This window comes from Microtus oregoni, unplaced genomic scaffold (genome assembly GCF_018167655.1).
Source record: "Microtus oregoni isolate MIOR12 unplaced genomic scaffold, Mior012 000020F_ref0000438, whole genome shotgun sequence".
Lineage (NCBI taxonomy): Eukaryota > Metazoa > Chordata > Mammalia > Rodentia > Cricetidae > Microtus > Microtus oregoni.
Genome location: NW_024543079.1, coordinates 14,590,376 through 14,610,165, shown reverse-complemented (window position 1 = coordinate 14,610,165; position 19,790 = coordinate 14,590,376). Strand labels below are relative to the sequence as shown.

The 19,790-nt window shown below is 38.8% G+C and overlaps 1 protein-coding gene across 2 annotated transcripts in view; it reads left to right on the top strand.

Annotated features, from left to right (window-relative positions):
* Itch (itchy E3 ubiquitin protein ligase) overlaps nucleotides 1-19,790 on the top strand; it is a 90,701-nt gene that overhangs the window by 14,544 nt on the left and 56,367 nt on the right. For both annotated transcript variants that reach the window (XR_005976036.1, XM_041670240.1), the window contains exons 3-6: nucleotides 8,431-8,521; nucleotides 13,710-13,851; nucleotides 16,325-16,449; nucleotides 17,621-17,758. Coding sequence is in view for 1 of the 2 variants with exons in the window: in XM_041670240.1 (XP_041526174.1) it covers nucleotides 8,452-8,521; nucleotides 13,710-13,851; nucleotides 16,325-16,449; nucleotides 17,621-17,758 (475 nt within the window). In the remaining variant the exon portion in view is untranslated. The remainder of the gene's footprint in view (nucleotides 1-8,430; nucleotides 8,522-13,709; nucleotides 13,852-16,324; nucleotides 16,450-17,620; nucleotides 17,759-19,790) is intronic.

The following is a 19,790-nucleotide window of genomic DNA, read 5'->3' as shown; positions in this document are numbered from 1 at the left end:
TGGTCAAGAATTCTTGTAGAGGCTCCAGGTTCAGTTCTCAGCACCCACACAACCTAAAATCTTCTGGTGCTCTCTTCTGACTCCTTGAGTATCAGGCATATGTGAAGTGTATACATGCATGCAGGTAAAATACCTATAAATAACAATACTTCATTAAGAAAAAAATCAGTGTCAGGAATGGAGAAATGGCTCAAGAGTGCTTCCTCTAACTAGATAGTGGTGATGCACACTCTTAATTCCAGCACTTGGAAGTTGGAGGCAGGTGGATCTCTTTGAATTTGAGGCCAGCCTGGCTACAGAGCGAGTTCCAGGACATCCAGGGCTATGCAGAGAAACCCTGTCTTGAAACCAATAAGTAAATAAAATGAAAAGGATTTTGGAGACATAAATTAATCAGATGTGGGTGGAAAGGAGGCTCTGCAAAAAGAGAATGAATCTTAGATCTTCCTAAGATGCAGGGGAGGGTTAAGGGTAATTTTGCTTTTTCTTTTTAATCTTTACTTATGTTTTTATTTAATGTATATGAATGTTTTGCCTGCGTGTATATAAGTATACTGTGTGTGTGTATGCAGAGTCTATGGAGGCCAGAAGAGGGCATCAGATCTCCTGGAACTAGAGTAACAGACATTTCAAGCTGCCATGTGGTACTGGGGATTGGTCCTCTGCAAGAGTAGCCAGTGATCTGAACCATGGAACCATCTCCCCTGCTCAGTTTTGATTTTTCTTTTTAATTATATAAACAAGATTAACAGCTTTTTGTTTGTTTTAGACAGTGTCTTATGTTGGCCTGGACCCACTATGTGAACCAGCCTGTCCAGGCTTGAACTGAGATCCACTTGCCTTTGCCTTCTGAGTACTGGGATTAAAGTGGTTTGCCTCCATGCCTGGCAGTAGCATGTTTTTGCTCATCACATTTGGAATACAGTTTTGCTTTCTTGGAATCAACCCTATTTTTTTTTTTTTTGATTTTTTTTGAGACAGGGTTTCTCTGTAGTTTTTCTTTTCTTTTTTTCTTTCTTTTTTTTTTTTTTTTTTTTGATTTTTCGAGACAGGGTTTCTCCGTAGCTTTTGGTTCCTGTCCTGGAGCTAGCTCTTGTAGACCAGGCTGGCCTCGAACTCACAGAGATCCGCCTGCGTCTGCCTCCCGAGTGCTGGGATTAAAGGCGTGCGCCACCACCGCCTGGGTTGGAATCAACCCTATTAAGATTATACTATATTTATCTTTTCAGTACACACAGTTCTTGGAATTTTGACAAACACATGTAAGAAGTCCTTTACTTTCCATCTTTTGTAGTTGTTTCCACCTTCACCTCCTAGGAAACACTTGTATTCTGACCCAGCAATTTTTACTCTTTTTGGTTTTTTGTTTGTTTGTTTTGAGACAGGGTTTCTTTGTGTAGTGTTGACTGTCCTTGAACTAACTCTGTATACCAGGCTAGCCTCAAACTCAAAGTGACCCTCCTGCCTCTGCCTTCAGAGTGGTGGGATTAATGGCATGCACCACTACTGCTTGGCTATGCTGCTTTTGAGCCACGGTGTTTTGTTTTTTTCAATTTTGACATTTAAAGTGATATATACATATTTCTTTATGTAGCACCACATACATACACACACACATACGAATAATTAAAGAGGCCATGAATTTGAGAGTAAGGGAAGAGGTTATATGGGGAGCACGGGGAGGGATTGGAGGGAAGAAAGAGGAGGGAAATGATGTAATTATATTATAGTCTACAATAATTTTTAAAACAGAATTGTAGTGTGATTTCTTATTTGTCTTAATAATAAAAATCCGGAGTCAGGGGCTGGAGAGATGGCTCAGTGGTTAAGAGCATTGCCTGCTCTTCCAAAGGTCCTGAGTTCAATTCCCAGCAACCACATGGTGGCTCACAACCATCTGTAATGAGGTCTGGTGCCCTCTTCTGGCCTGGAGGCATACACGCAGACAGAATATGTATACATAATAAATAAATTAAAAAAAAATTTTAAAAAAAATCCGGAGTCAGATATTAGAGGGTGAAAACTGAAAGATTGGAGAAGCAGAGCAGCCAACCTCTAGTTCTTACCTCTATAAAATCCCCTGAACCAAGGGAGCAAGATCCAATCTTCACGAATCCTCAGCCTGAATGCCTTGAGCTCCTGTCTCTTCCCACCTTATATTCCTCTTTCCACCCAGCCGTAACCCTTCTTGTCTGCATCTCCCAAATGTTGGGATTAAAAGCAGGTGACTCTCAAGTACTCGGATTAAAGGGGTGTGAGCCACCACTGCCTGGCTTCTACGGCTAGCTAGTGGCTTGTTTCACACTGATTTTTTTTTTAAGGCAAGCTTTATTTGTTACAGTACAAACAAGATATCATCACACAGAGTACTATATGAAGCTGGTTCCTGTCTGTCATCCCAGCACTTGGGAGCCTGAGAGGGGAGCATTGCCATGAGTTTGAGGCTAGCTTGAACTACAAGTATAAGAATCTGCCTTAAAAAAAGAATGTTGTATAAATAGGAATGTGGGATATGGGTGTGTTGGTTTCCTAGGTCCACTGTAACAGTATAAGCTGGGCATGGTGGTTTATTCCTGCAATGCCAGCACTTTGGAGACTGAATTTGAGACCAGATGGGACCATGGAGTGAAACTTTGTCTTGTAAAACCAGAAAGAAGCATCCCCTCCCTCAATTGCCCCAAAGTTGGGAGGTCATAAGTGATAAAACTTTAAACTTTCACAGTTAAGGTAAAAGTCCAGAATCTAAAACAGTATTTTAACCACTCAGGGGGAAAAAAAAGCTGTCATCTTTTCCCTAATTGGTCTTAATTTTGCTGCTTACCAACAATCTTTGGTGTTCCTTGACTTGCATATGCATCTTTCTTGTCTGACTCTTTTCTGCATGGCATTCTTCTATGCCCTCACATTATCTGCACTCTGTGCATGCCCTATGTCTGAATCTTCTCAGAATTAGGACCCAGCCTAATCCAATATATTGGATTGTGTTTGCAAAGACCCTACAAGAACAAAGTCATATTTTAAGATTCTGAGTGGATATGAATCTTGGGCAGGTACACTACTTAACTCATTTTCCACAGTATTGGACACACACATCCACACAATGCTGGGGCTTCATTCTAGGATCTTGAGCACATTGCTGGAGTTTAAACCCAAGGCTTTGTGCATGATAGACAGTTGCTTTACTACCAGTCTACTGTCCTAGCCCAAGTGCTGTTTTATGATGTCCTGTCTGTCAGCCTACCTACCTGTCAATCTATTGCTCTATTGTTTTTGAGACAGAGTCTTACTGTGTAGGACATTCTCTCCTGACTCAAGCCTGCCGGTTGCATTTTGGGATTATAGTCTTGTACTACTATGCCCTACTAATGGTTTTGTGTATGTACATACGTGAAAATATGCATGTGCTTGTGGAGGCCAGAAGTCAGTGTCTGGTATTTTCTTCTATTGTTTATCCCCATTCCACCTCCACTTTTTTGAGACATGGTCTCTTTCTGAACATGGAGCTCACCAATTGGCTACACAGGCTGGCAAGCAAGCCTGAGTGATCCTTCTGTCTCTGCCCACGCTACTCTTCCTATTTTTATGAGGGTACTGGAGGTTGATCTTAGATCCCTGTGCTTGTATGTCAATTCAGCCAGCACCCCAGTAGCCTCCCATCCCCAAGTGATGTTTTTGTTTATTTATTTAATTTTAAAAGTTTGTCAACATTTTTTTTTGTGGTACTAGTACTTAAGCAAGTGTTTTACCTCTGAGTTATGCTTCCAGATCCAGGGAAAATGTGTGTGTGTGAGAGAGAGGGAGGGGGTGTATGTAGAGTCAGGGCAGTGCAGGTAGCAGTCAGGATTTTTTTTGGAGTCATTTCTCATTTTTCCACCTTGTTGAGACAGAGTCTCTTTTGTCCTTTTCTCCTGTGTACAAGCGTCTAAGCTCATGCTTCCACTCCTAATATTTGGGAGGCTGAGGCAGGAGGATTGCTGGGATTTCAAGGCTAGTCTGGATTATGCAGTGAGTTTCAGAACAGGTGAGACCCTGTGTCAAAGCAAACAAACAAAAATAGCAAACTAAAGAACGGGGTTGGAGAGATAGATGGCTTGTGGTTAAGAGTGCTTGCTTGCACAATTGTGAGGACCTGAGTTTGGATCTCCGCATCTGTGTGACAAATTGCGTATCACCTGTTCCTCCAACATCAATGAGGAGTCACAGCCAGGAGGATCACTGGGACTTGCAGGCTAAAAAACAAAACAACAACACAGAAATACAAGCTTCAGGTTCTGGGAGAGACTCAGCCTCAAAGGAATAAGGCAAAGAATGATAGAGGATGGAAACCTTATGGCCTCTGATCTCCACACATGCATATGCCTGCATACACAAATGTGTGTACACCAAATATAATGCACAAAATTAGACAAGCAGTCTCAAAAAAATGAAACTAAATAAACGAAGCTTATAGTCATCATCTTACCTCAAAGTTTTTGTACTACTTCTGAGAAGAAGAAATTTTCCCATGTTCTTGGGGAGATGCAAACAATTGTCTAGTCACGCCAGATAGGGAGTCAACAATAGACGAAAGTACAGATACAAACCGGGCGGTGGTGGCGCACGCCTTTAATCCCAGCACTCAGGAGGCAGAGGCAGGCGGATCTCTGTGAGTTCGAGACCAGCCTGGTCTACAAGAGCTAGTTCCAGGACAGGCTCCAAAACCACAGAGAAACCCTGTCTCAACCCCCCCCCCCAAAAAAAAAAACTTTGAAAAAAAAATACAGATACCACTGAAGTCCAGTTTAGTGAACCAATGAAGTTTTATTGGGGTTACTTACAGGATTATGGGTGAAGGTATTTACAGGAGCAGAAATGGCCCAAAGATGGCTGCATCATCAAAAGCCACCCCAGCATGGGAGACAACAGAACATGAAAGTTGGAAACCTGGAGCTCACTGCACAATTTGGAGACAGCTCAATGGGTTGGAGAGTCTTTCCCAGGCAGTTCTGCTGGCCTGAGGAGTCTCTAAGCTGTCTTTCAGGAGGGAAGGGTTTAGTGAATGGCCAGCTTCAGAGACTTCCTGAATTTCCCCTCTAAGATGGTATGGAATATTTTGTTTTGTTTTAGAGGAAATTGCTACACAACAGTAACTATAATAGTGTAATAGTATTAACACATCTTGTTTTATACACACACACACACACACACAAAATCTTACTATGTAGCACTGGCTGACCTGGAATTGACTATGTAGAACAAGCTGGTGTCCAACTCCTGGAGATCCGCAGTTGTCTCCAGAGTTACATTGGACTGTCTCTAGGCTTTTTCTTTATAGAGTTCTCTTACCTCTTATGTATTTCATGAGGCTCACATTTGGGAGCATCTCTGTCAGTTGATCTGTAGAGTGTTGTACAGTTTGACTATAATTATTTCTTTATTACTGGCTTCAGGTTAAACAGTTTTTGTCAAGAATGATAGGTTTCCATAGCTGTAGTGTATAACTCACCACACGACATAATTGCTTAACTAACAGCTGTTTGATATATTTTTACAATTTTTATGGGTCAGAAAATGGGAGCAGCTTGTCTGCCTGCTGTGCCTCAGGGCTTTTTGGGATGGATGGCAGCCCTCGTTCAGCTTTGTCTTGGTGGAACTGGAGCTGTGCTTCAGCATTCTTACTCATGTTTGGTAAACTGGTGCTGGCTCTCAGTTGGGAGCTTCAGCTCCTTTTTTCTTAGGACTGCTTGAAATCTTCATGGTGTGCTGCTGGCTCCTCCCAGAGCAGATGGTCCTGAAAAGCAAGACAAAACTTGTATTGTCTTTTGGTTTTGGTTTTTGTGTTTTTGAGACAGGGTTTCTCAGTAGCTATGGAGTCAGAGCTAGAACTTACTCTGTAGACCATGCTGGCCTTGAACTCAGAGATCTGCCTGCCTCTGCCTCCTGAGTGCTGGGATTAAAGGCATGCATGATACAGCTTTGGAAAAAGCGTTTTTTACTTCCACCTATTCTGTTGGTCACAGAGGCCAGCATTCCATTGTGGGAGAGGAATACAAGTGCTTAAAGGAAGGCTTCCTTAGGCTCCCTTGGAGGTTGTCTACTACAGCTCCTAAACTTCTAACAAGTTGAAAGTCAAAATCTTTTTATATATTCTTTGTCTTAATTGTGCCTGAATTCCAAAGGTACCAAACACTCATTTCGTCTTATACCCATGAGTATGTTTTGTGTGGACAAGTTTCAGTACTTACTCAATGATAGTTGGCTTTTAATTTTTTACTTTTTAAAAATGATTTTTTTATTTCTATTTTTAATTATTTGTCTGCATCTCTATGTGTGAATGGTACATTTCAGTATGATGCCCTTGGAGGTCAGGAGTGTGGGACCTTTGGAACTGAACTTTTACCCCTGGAACAGACAGTTGTGAACCACCCGGTGTGGGTGCTGGGACCTGAACTTGGTTCCGTTTCACTAGTGGTATAAACTTTCAACTGCTGAGCAGCCGTCTCTCCGGCCCAAAAGTTGGCTTCTTAGATAAAACATTTTCTTGTTAGTTTTTTTTTTCACTTACAAGGTTTCCTAGTTTTCATTTTGTCAGTGATACAGGTCAGTTTCTCAGCTTATTTTTAGATTTATAGAATTTCTTTTTTTTTTTAAGATTTTATTAATTTTTTTAAAGATTATTTTAAAGATTTATTTATTGTGTATACAGTATTCTGCCTACTTGCATGCCTGCAGGCTAGAAGAGGGCACCAGATCTCATTACATAGATGGTTGTGAGCCACCATGTGGTAGCTGGGAATTTAACTCAGGGCCTTTAGACAAGCAGGTGGTGCTCTTAACCACTGAGCCATCTCTCCAGCCCACTTCATAGAATTTCTTAGTTTTTTTAGGAAGGTATTGATATTGCTTGTTTCATACATTTTTTTTTGTTTTTCAAGACAGGGTTTCTCTGTGGCTTTGGAGCCTGTCCTGGAACTAGCTCTTGTAGACCAGGCTGGTCTCGAACTCACAGAGATCCGCCTGCCTCTGCCTCCCGAGTGCTGGGATTAAAGGCGTGCGCCACCACCGCCCAGCACTCATACTTTTTTTATTTTAATTTTTTTGAGACAGTCCTAGCTGTCCTTGAATTTATAGAAATCCGCCTTGTGCTGGGATTAAAGGTATGTGCCACTACTCCTGGTTCTCCATTGATTTTCATAGTCAGTTTTTAATTTTTTTTTCTTTTTGAGACTAGAGTTTCATATAACTCAGGCTAGCTTCTTTTTGGTTTTTTCGAGACAAGGTTTCTCTGTGGTTTTGGAGCCTGTCCTGAAACTAGCTCTTGTAGACCAGGCTAGTCTCGAACTCACAGAGATCCGCCTGCCTCAGCCTCCTGAGTGCTGGGATTACAGGCGTGCGCCACCACCTCCCGGCTCAGGCTAGCTTCTTGAACTTCTGATTCTTTTTGCTTTAATTTCTGTAGTCCTGGGATTAATCATGAATCACCATGCCCAGGTTTTGTGCAGTGCTGTGGATTGAAACCGGGACTTCGTATATGCTATCCATGCAGCCTGCCAACTGAGCTACACTCTTAGCCCGCAGTTCTTTTTTCTGGAACAGAATGGAACATTGCTTTGTGTTCTTTTTTTTCATGTGGAATGTTGAGCTATTACAGTAGTTTAAGAGGAGTTGTATACAATAAGGAGTCAATAGGAAGGAAAAAGGAAGAAATAATATTTAAATTACAAGGTTTCCTACCTACTCCCCTCTGTCTTATTTTAAGGTCTCAAGGAATTTTGCTTCTTGCTTGCTTCTGTATTTCCTTATTTTTTTTGTCATAGATCTTTGGTAAATAGTTTTTGGATATTGAGGACTAGGTAATAAACTAAAGAATGTTGGTGATGTTTCTGAGGTTCCCTTGGGGAATAGACAGTAACATCATACAATGCAGAGTTGAAACTTTTACATTATATCTCATTTCTCTCAAGATTAGGTGACTACTAATGCATCAGATATACTTAATTTGCAGGCAAGGAAGTTGTCAAGATTGATCCCAAAGTTTTTAGCTTGAACATCTAAGAGATAGAATTGAGACCTACCTACTGATCCTCCATGTGGGTGCTGGGAACAGACCTGGGGGCCTCAGTAAGAGCAGCAAGTGTTCTTAGGCATAGAACCATCTCTTCTGCCCCAAAGAAAAGGAATCTTTAAAGCAGTGGAGAAGAAATAATCAGAAGACCATAGAGCTAGAAAATGGGTCTTGGGAACTCAAGGGAAGAGCATTGTTTATATTAGAGGAAGAAGTTTAAATTTTACTGATAACAGAACAAATACTAGAGTTAAAAATTGTGTTTAGTAATGTGAAGACCACTGATTATTATGAAGCATTTAGTATGAAAGGCCAGGTCTAGCTTTTTACATATTTTTAAATGGAAAATTTTGATGCTAATAGTATCTCATTTGTCTTGTTTTCAGGTTTGCTGTCTTATTGATGGTATGTCTGACAGTGGATTGCAGTTTAATTCAGTGGGTAGCTTGACCATGAAATCACAACTTCAGATCACTGGTAAGACTTAAAAAGGTACAATACCTTATATCTCTGCCTCCTCTATTAAAAAATAATCTTGGTGACTGGAGAGATGGCTCAGTGGTTAAGAGCCCTTACTCTTCTTCTAGTAGACCCTGGTTCACTTTCTAGTACCAAGATCATACATGGAGGTTCACAATTCCAACTCCAGAGGACCCAATATCCTCATCTGACCTTTGAGGATACCTACACTCATATGTGACATTCACATACACATATATGCGTCTAAATTTAAAAAAGAAATCAGCCGGGCGATGGTGGTGCACGCCTTTAATCCCAGCACTTGGGAGGCAGAGGCAGGCAGATCTCTGTGAATTCGAGACCAGCCTGGTCTACAGAGCTAGTTCCAGGACAGGCTCCAAAGCCACAGAGAAACCCTGTCTCGAAAAAACCAAAAAAAAAAAAAAAAAAAAAAAGAAATCAAAGTTTTCTTAAATCTTATGAGAACAAAATCTTTAGTGGACTATTACATCTTAGGCACCTAATCAATATTTGATGAATGAATACATGAACAGAATGTTGAGATATATAAAAATCATTTTTATCTCAAAACATTTTATAGATTCATTCTCCTCCATTAAACTGGGATCTAGGCAATTACTGTCAGTTATTAATAATTTTATTGATTTATAAACAGAATTTAACCATTATCATCACAATCAATTTTATTATTTATTTATCTTTAAAAAAATTTGAGAAGTTTGTGTATAAGTACTGCATTTACATTATTTCCCTTCCTCCCCTGTAGACAGGTTTCCAGTCCTGGCAGCTGCTTCCCAAATAACTATAAGAGAGTGTTATTATTATAAATGCTCTGCCAGTAGGTCAGGCTTGTTACTTGCTAACTCTTGCATTTTAATTAACCTATTTATTTTATCTTATTTTTTTAAAATATTTATTTATTTATGTATACAATATTTATGTATACAATATTCTGTCTGTGTCTATGCCTGCAGGCCAGAAGAGGGCACCAGACCCCATTACAGATGGTTGTGAGCCACTATGTGGTTGCTGGGAATTGAACTCAGGACATTTGGAAGAGCAGGCAATGCTCTTAACCTCTGAGCCATCTCTCCAGCCCCCTATCTTATTTTTTTTAAATAAAAGAAAAAATCTTTTTTCATTTTACATACCAATCCCATTTCCCACTCCCTCCCCTCCCCTTATTCCCTCCCCCTTTCTCCTCCCACCCCTATCCACTCCTCAGAGAGGGTAAGGCGCATTGCTTTGGGGAAGGTCTGAGACCCTCCCTACTATATCCAGGCAAAGAGAATAGGTTCCAAAAAGCCAGTACAAGCAGTAGGCATAAATCCAGTGGCCCCACAGTCTTCCCCAGCCACACAACTGTCACCCACATTCAGAGGGTTTAGTTTGGCCTATTCTGGTTCCTTCCCTGTCTTGCTGGAGTTGGTGAGCTCCCATTTGCTCAGGTAGACTGTTTCAGTAGGTGTCCCATCATGGTCTTGACCTCTTTGTTATATTCTCACTCTTTCTACTCTTCAACTGGGCTGGGAGCTTAGCCCAGTGCTCTGCTGTGGGTTTCTGCCCCTGTTTCCATCAGTAGCTGGATAAAGGTGTTCTGTGGTAACATGTAAGATAGTCATCAATCTGACTACAAAATTAGCCCATTTCTGTTAATCTGGTTGTTGCCCTGTGGCTCGTGGTTTTACCTGTCTTTCAAGCATGTCTTGCTCCCTCTGTTTCTCCTGGCAACTCTTATGACTCTGCCCTTCTTCTTCCTAGCATCCTTAGTTTGGTTGTTCTGCCTATTCTGCTCACTTGGTTACTGGCCAGTCAGTTATTTTTATTATTAAACCAATCACAGCAACAAATCTTACACAGTTTACAAAGGGATTATTCCACAGCATTTCCCCTTTTGTCTAATTAAAAAGGAGAATTTTAACTTTAATATAGTAAAACTATATATAACAAAAGTAGTTATTAAGTAAGAATTGCAGTTACAATACCTAGGCCATTTGTATTTAGCAAATTTAGAGAAAATATTCTTAATTCTTACACTCCCCCTAACTCCTTTGTTCTTCCCTACTCAAATGTTTGACCTCTTCGGGCTGACTACTTGGAGTTGGGTAACTTAGGGTATTTGTTCCTGGAGAAGACTGATTCTCCCTCTTGTAGCAGTCATTAGTTGCCTATGGCTCTTCATCTAGGAGTGAGTCTTACAAGATTTCCCCTGAACCATGTTGGTGTCGCCTGATATTGTCATTGTGCAGGACTTGTTTAGGTGACAATATTGTTGAGATTTTATGTGTATAACTTTCCTGTCGTATATAGAAGAAAGCACTGTCTTGCAGCTGATCTGTTTAATCTCCATGAGTTTATATAATTACTAGAGATTCATAATTACTAGAGATTGATGTTTATTTTAGATTTTATTGCATTGTGGCTAGATAGTATCCACAGAGTCGTTTCTCTGAATTTGTTATGATTGGTTTTGTGTCCTGGTTTGTGGTCTATTTTAGAGAAGCATCCATGGGCTCCTGAGATTTTATGTTCTTTGGTGTTTGGTGGAATAGTCTGTAGATGTTAGGTACATTTGATGTACCATGCTGTTTTTATCTATTTAGTGTTTTGTTTTGTTAGACAAGGTCTCCTAGCTCAATCTGGTCCCGCATATGATATGTGACCAAGGATGACCTGTTGTATGTAACAAGGCCGCTTGTTCGTTTTCCGGCTGCTCAGCCCCAAAATAATAACACAGAAACTATATTAATCTTTTTTTTTTTTTTTTTTGATTTTTCGAGACAGGATTTCTCCATAGCTTTTGGTTCCTGTCCTGGAACTAGCTCTTGTAGACCAGGCTGGTCTCGAACTGGCTAACTCTTACATATTAATTTAACCCATCTCCATTAATCTGTGTATCACCATGTGGCAGTGGCTTACTGGGTAAAGTTCTGGCATCTCTCTCCAACAGGGCTACATGGTTTCTCTCTAACTCTACCTTCCTTCTCCCAGAGTTCAATTTAGTTTTCCCTGCCTATTTAAATTCTGTCCTATCAACAGACCAAGGCAGCTTCTTTATTCACCAATGGTATTCACAGCATACAGAGGAGTATCCCACATCAACGACCTTGTACAGGGGACCTCCTGCTTCCCTCCTAAGTGCTGGGATTGCAGATGTGCCGCCAAGCTTGCTTTAACAATTTTTGAATGACTTTTGACTCTCCAGAAAGAGTCTTTATATCCATTAGCATCACAAACCATTTACTCTGAATAGTAACCCCAAATCTAGGCACTCACCTACTTTTTAAAATGGATTTGGAGCTCTCTTACACAATTTGTGACCTTTTGTATCTTCTTTCACTTAGCATGTTTTCAAGGTTCATTCACATTGTAGCATGTATCAGTACTTCATTTCTTTTTATTGCCAAATAATATTCCATCATGTTAGTTAGTATACAATATTTTATTTATATATTTCTTAGTTGTTGGATATTTGGATTGTTTCTGCTTTTATTTTCTAGATTTATTTGATGTGTGTTTGTGTGTGTTCATTTGTGTGTGCATGCATATGGAAGCCAGTGAGCAGTGGTTCTCTTCTTCTATCTTGGGGTTCTTTGGATCAAGCTAAAGTCCTTAGCAGGCCGGGCGGTGGTGGCGCACGCCTTTAATCCCAGCACTCGGAAGGCAGAGGCAGGCGGATCTCTAGGAGTTTGAGGCCAACTTGGTCTACAAGAGCTAGTTCCATTCCAGGACAGGCACCAAAGCTACAGAGAAACCCTGTCTCGAAAAACCAAATAAATAAATAAATAAATAAATAAATAAATAAATAAATAAAGTCCTTAGCAATTACCTGTATTCTCTGAACTGTCTCGATAGACTTCTACTTTTTATTTATTATGGATAATACTCTATGGATAATGTTATGAATGTTTGTACAGTTTTTGTGAAAATGGGTGCTTTCTGTTTCTTTGGGTATGTATGTAGGAGTTGAATTGCTTGGTCATATAGTATCGATTCATGTTTAGCACTTGAGGATTCCAAATTATTTTTCAAAGTCACTGTAATTTCATCAGCAATTTAAGAGGTTTCTAATTTCTCCATCTCTTGCCAATGCTTGTTATTTGTCATTTTGATTATATCCATCCTGCTAGCTGTGGTTTTGTTTCCCCAATAGCTAAGATGTTCAGCATGTTTTTGTGTACTTTTTGGCTATTTTTATAACTGTTTGGGTAAAATGGCCATTCAGATTTTTTGGTTTCTATTGGTAAGTAACACCTTTATCTTTGTTTATCCCTTCAACCATACTGTACATCATTTTTAAGATTAATATTTTAACTTGCCACCTCTTACGTTATGTTTCTGCTCAGAGACCTGCACTGCTTCTTTTCATTGAGGTGTAGAAGTTCTTCGTCTTAGCTAAAACTTTCTACATTGTAGCTCCGTATGGTTAAGATGAATTGCTAGATTCTTTTTTTTTTTTTCATAACAAATGTGTTAGTTGCTAGATTCTTTAGGTATGGCAGGCACCTATTACATAGTGACCCTCAGTCTCTTTCCCTTTAATACTTGTTGAATACAGAACAGTTCACGTCCTGATGTATTACTTAGTTTCTGCTATTCCTGGCTTATATCATCTTCTGGATTGTGAATGTGTTAAGCCACAAACCATATCCTTTTAAAAATTATGCATATATATGTATGTAAACATATGTGTGGCCTCTAACACATATCTTAATTGCTACATTCAATTCATCAAAACCCAAGGGTAAACCAGACTGTAGTGGGACATGTCTTTAATCCCAGCACGCTGGTCAAAGTCATGCTAGAAAACTTCTTGATCTGTGGAAGTCAGAGATTAGGGCCATCCCCTGGGCCTGTACTTGCTCAGTTCCTAGATGTTAGACTGCATGCTATGCTGACTGAGGAGCCAGGCATGGTGGACATGGTGGTCCTGGCACTGGTTATGGGAGTGGGGTCTCTTGGAAGTTATTTGAGTATCTGATGTGTAGAAGTCCTTTATGTATGTATATATTTACTAAGATAGGAAAAATATAATAAATATAAATATCATTAATAAGAATTATTAATAAACATTTTAGGGAACAGCTACTTCTAAATACAAATGACTGGCTTAATCTTTAATGAAATGGCATTGATCAAGGAGTAAACTAATATTTCAAATGCTATTTTCTCGGTTTTTTTACAGTCATCTCAGCCAAACTTAAGGAAAATAAGAAGAATTGGTTTGGACCAAGTCCTTATGTAGAAGTCACAGTAGATGGGCAGTCAAAGAAGACAGAAAAATGCAACAATACAAACAGTCCCAAGTGGAAGCAACCACTTACAGTGTAAGTTCTCACTGTGGTTCTCGTTTAGTCCATGAGCAGAGATGTGACTCTGACATGCTTCTTTTTTTGCATTCCCTTTTCTCTTTTTCCTTTCCCCACCTGCTCCTAGGACCCCTTGTTTCCTTTTTGCTTTTCTTTAGATAATATCCTGTCAGTTCTGGCCTGTCTTCATCATCCCCAGTTTAGTTGGTAATGGTATCACAGTTGCCATGAAGAAAAGGAAGAGATCTATGTAATAGCTTTCCTTTTTAATTTCAGTTTTCTTTAAAAAAGCCATAAATTAGTATTATATTTATATCATTATAATAGCCTTTTAAAATTATTATTATTAAAATATAATAGCCTTTAAAAAAGATTTTATTTTATGTGTATGTGTGTTTTGCCTGCATATATGACTATGCACCAAATGTTTATAGTGCCCTGGGCAGTCAGAAAAAGGTGTCAGAACTGGAGTTACAAATGGTTGTTAGCCACTGTGTATATGCTAGGGAGATAATCCAGTTCCTCTGCAAAAAGTAGCAAGTGCTCTTAACCCTTAAGCCATCTTTCTAGTTCCAGTAGCCCATTTCTTTAACCGGGGCTAAATCAGGCTCAGAGATTAACTCACTTTTTTATTTTATTTTATTTTTTAACTTTTTTGTTTTTGCTTTGTTCTGTTTGGAGACAGGCTTTTGCTTCCTAGTTCAGGCTTGCCTGGAACTTGCTAAGTAGCTTAGACTGGCCTTGAATTCTTTATCCCTTTTGCCTCAAGCCTCCTGAATGTATTTACTGTAGGTCTGTGCTTCTATGCCCTGCACCTAATTTTTGTTTTCCTTTTTGAGGCAGGATTTTTCTATGTTGCCGTGACTATCCTGGAACTCACTCTGTAGACCAGGCTGGCCTCAGATGCAGAGATCTGCCTGCCTCCGCCTTCCAAGTGCTGGGATTAAAGGATTAACTATTACTACCTGGCAATTCTTTTTTTAAATTAGGGTTGTGTGCGTGTGTGTGTGTGTGTGTGTGTGTGTGTGTGTGTGTTATACATGCATACAGTTCCAGACATCCTCTGACTAAGATAGAAGGATTTCAAGTGTTTGGCATATCTGGATTACATTGTAAAACACTGTTTAAAGAAATAGTTTTACATTTTTTAATTATAGTGCCCCTGCAAACCAACATTTAATTTTGCTGTATTTTAAAAATATTATATGAAAAATGTTATGCCAAACAAGTTGTACCCTTTATTTTATTCTGTAGCATTATTTTTATTTAAGAAAAATACCTTTTTATTTATGCATGTATGCATCTGTCAGTATGTTGCTGTGGGTACCCTTAGAGGCCAGAAGAGAGCCACAGATCTCCTGTATCTGGAGTCAAACTCTGATTCTTTGGAAGCATGTTTAATGCTTTTAACCACTGAACTATCCCACTGGCCCCTATTTTAATTTATTTAAATTAATTTATTATTTTGTGCGATTATGAAGGGATACATGCTGTGGTATTCATGAAATTAGGGGAACAACTTTGTAGTCAATTTTTTCTTTGTGGGTTCCAGGGACTTCAGGTAGTTGGATGACCTTGGCAGTTTACTCAACTTCTCTGAGGAGTTCATTTTTGTATTAATTCTTATATGATACACTTACAATGGGGATTAATGAAATCACTTCAAGTTCAGTGAAATGCATGGTATAAGTAAGGATTTAATTTGTAAATTCACTATTTCAGAAAGTGCATTTTAAATTGACACATAAGGGCTGGAGAGATGGCTCAGTGGTTAAGAGCATTGCCTGCTCTTCCAAAGGTCCTGAGTTCAATTCCCAGCAACCACATGGTGGCTCACAACCATCTGTAATGAGGTCTGGTGCCCTCTTCTGGCCTGCAGACATACACACACACAGAATATTGTTTTTTTTTTTTTCATTTTTTTTTAACAGATGAATCATCTAACACACAGAATATTGTATACATAATAAATAAATATTTAAAAAAATAAATAAATTGACACATAAAATTATGTATCTTTATGAGGCATATTTTGTTTCTTTAAATACACTCCTTTAATAATGTGTTGCCTTATAAGCAGTTTTGTTTTGTGTGTGTGTGTGTGGGGGTGTATTACAGTACAAATGTATCCAAATATAGTTTTCATGAGATTTCAGAGCATAGACCACCTGGTTAATAGTAGACTTTAAGAGGCACAGTAGGGGGCTTTCCACATATATACCTCAGTAGGTAAAGTAGGGGACTGTCCACATACCTACCTCAGTAGGTAAAGGTGCTTGTCTCCAAGACTGATCGAATGGTGGAAGGAGAGAACCAACTCCTGCAAGCTGTTCGTTAACCTCCCTATCCAACTCAATAAATGTAATTTGTTTTAATTTCAGAAAAAGAGGCAAAATAAAAAGATTTTAGACATTAAAGCTTTATTGTAACTTACTAAGGATCTCATTGTGATGTTTAATGAAAACACTCTTTTCCTCCTGTTTACTTCCAGTATCGTTACCCCTACAAGTAAATTACATTTTCGTGTGTGGAGTCACCAGACCCTGAAATCTGATGTTTTGTTGGGAACTGCTGCATTAGATATTTATGAAACATTGAAGTCAAACAATATGAAACGTATGTATGTAAGAGTAACAGAAAATGTACCTTGCTGTTTTTTGGAAGACATTCTTATGTTACACATGTGGAGCATCTCACATTATTATTTGTCCTTAAACTTAAATGTTTATTGAGCTGGGGGTGGTTGACACGTTTAATTATAGCATCCAGGAAGCAGAGGCAGATGGATGGATCTCTCTCTGTAAGGTCAAGGCCAGCCTGGTCAATATATTAAGTTCCAGCTAGCCAGGGCTACACTGTGAGACCAAAGAAAATAAAAAAAACTACAACAAGTATCTGTGTGGCTATTTAAATCACTCTGAATAATCTTGGTTTGGTTATTCATTTTGGATGTACTATGTTAGTAAATATGTATTTCCTTAGTAAATAAATATTAATAAAGTAATACATGGTAAATTATAGAAAAACTAAAAGATTTAAAGCAGAAATGAAGGAAAAATAATTCAGAGAAACAAATGTGATGTTAGGGTAAAGGCTTAGGAAAATTTCCCAGTGTTTGTTTCTAATGCTTAATTTTGAAGTTTCCTTATTTTAGGTGGTTGTTTTATTTTCATTTATAAAATCATAATTCATTTTAGTTAGATCTTATATTTTAAATGTGAATTGTTTTTCTATGCTTGACATAATTTTAAGAATTTTTTTCTAGCCGGGCGGTGGTGGCGCACGCCTTTAATCCCAGCACTTGGGAGGCAGAGGCAGGCGGATCTCTGTGAGTTCGAGACCAGCCTGGTCTACAAGAGCTAGTTCCAGGACAGGCTCCAAAACCACAGAGAAACCTTGTCTCGAAAAACCCAAAAAAAAAAAATAAAATAAAAATAAGAATTTTTTTTTCTTATTTAGGTCTTTATGATATATAAGCCATTTTTAAATTATGTTTTCAATATAACTCAAGTTTATATTGCTAAATAATCAATGTAACCCAAGTTTATATTCCTAAATCATGCTAGTTTGATTTATACTGTTTTTACAAGTGTGGAATAAATATAATAGATGATTTGGATTATTTAATATTTTGTATTATATCTATTAAATATTATATATATTGGTGAAGTTTGTTTTCTTTTTAAAAAGCAATGTTCTGGTCTCATAGTTCTTAAACCTTTGTCTAGTAAAACAGTTTACACATAATTGAAAGAGTGATCTTTCTTGTATAATCGTTCTTTTTCAGTTGAAGAAGTAGTTATGACTTTGCAGCTTCTAGGTGACAAAGAGCCAACAGAGACAATGGGAGATTTGTCAGTTTGTCTTGATGGGCTGCAAGTAGAAGCTGAAGTTGTTACTAATGGTGAAACTTCATGCTCAGAAGGTAAGTGATTCCTTTTTTGTTTGTTTTTGTTTTTGGATTCTGGTTTTGGTTTTGGTTTATTCAAGACACGGTTTCTCTGTATAGCCCTGACTGTCTTGGAACTCACTTTGTAGATCAGGCTGGCCTCAACTCAGAGATCCACCTGCTTCTGCCTCCCAAGTGCTGGGATTAAAGGTGTGCGCCACCAACACCTGGCTAAATGGTTACATATGGAAGTCAGAGGACAATTCATAAGAGTCAGTTCTTCTACCATGTTGGTTTCAAGCATTGAACTCAGCCGATCAGGCTTGGTGGCAAGTGCCTTAACGGACTGAGCCACCTTGTGTCCTTCCCCCACCCTTCTCTCTCTTTTAAAAAGAAATTATACAATAGAAGAAAAATTCAGAAATGGTTATACTGCTTCAGAGTTGAAGTTCTGTTGAATGTTATTCACAGGAAATCTTTAATAGTTACGTTTTTGGATGTACACACATGCACGCACACACAAAATATAAATAAATCACGTTGTTAAGATACCCTAATTTATGCCAGGTGGTGGTGGCGGCGCATGCTTTTAATCCTAGCACTCGGGAGGCAGAAGTGAATCTCTGTGAGTTCGAGGCCAGCCTGGTCTACAAGAGCTAGTTCCAAGACAGGTACCAAAGCTACAGGAAACCTTGTCACGAAAAACTAAAATAAAAAAAAAGAAAAAGGAAAAAAAGATACCCTAATAAGATACTTTAATTTACTTACAGCTTCATGTTTGTTTGTTTTCTCAGTAGCTGGCACTTCAATGCAAAAGTCATTCTAGTGAGTCTTTCATTTTAGAAATCCACAGGGGTAAGCCATCTTGTCTGGCTTAGGTTTTGTCATTATTTTGTTTTTTGAGAAAGGGTCTCTCTCACTTTGTGGGTTAGGCTGTCCTTGAACTTACTTTGTACCATGTATTGGTCTTGAATTTGAAGCAGTTGTTTTTTTTGAAAAGGTTTTTATTATATTTATTTAAGTGTGTAGATGCATTGATGCATTTGTATACTATAACACCAGTGTGGAGGTCCAAGGACAACTTGCAGCTTGGTTCTCTCCTACCATGTGAATCCTGTGAATCATACTCTTGTCACCAGACTTGGTAATAATTGCCTTTCCTAGCTGAGATGTCTCACCGCTCTGAAACAGTTCTTTTGTGTGTAGCTTCCTTAGCGCTAGAATTATACACATGAGTTGCCATACCCAGTTCAGCCCCAGGATCTTCTCTTTGTTATATATACTCTGAATGTATTTAAAATTAGTTTACGGAAGGCTGGTGAGATAGCTTAGCGTGAGGACCTTAATTTAATCCCCAGAACCCATGAAAAGGTGGAAAGAACTTCCAAAAGCTGTCCTCTGACCTCCACACGTACTGTGGAACACTCATATAGTAAATAAAAATAAAATAAGCTGGGAACTCGGCTTCTATTAAATAATAAATGTGGTGCACACACATTTAATCTCAGTGTTCAGGAGGCAGACACTGGTAGATCTTTGTTGAGTTTGAGCCCAGATTGGTCTATATAGTGAATTCTAGGCTAGTCAGCACTACATAATGAGACTTTGTCTCAAAAAACAAGATAAAATCTCTGCTTATTATATGTGCCTCATTACTTTTAATTTTAGCCTCTTGTATTAGACTTCAGTTTTTTTGGTTCCATTAAGCTTCCAGGTAAGCAGTTATTTCAGGTCTAAGTGTATTATTAGTACTTCTTACCAGGTTAGTAAGTTCTAAGGAACCCGCCTGAATTCTTTACTTCATCATGTATTACTTGAGCTTACCAAATCGAGGGATTAATCAATTCATTAAAACAGATGAGCTCATCATCTTTGGAAATGCCATCAGAGGTGTGCTTTCTTAACCTCATAGGCATTTCTTTCTTTCTTTCTTTTTTTTTTTTTTTTTTGTGTGTTTTCGAGACAGGGTTTCTCCAAAGCTTTTGGTTCCTGTCCTGGAACTAGCTCTTGTAGACCAGGCTGGCCTCGAACTCACAGAGATCCTCCTGCCTCTGCCTCCTGAGTGCTG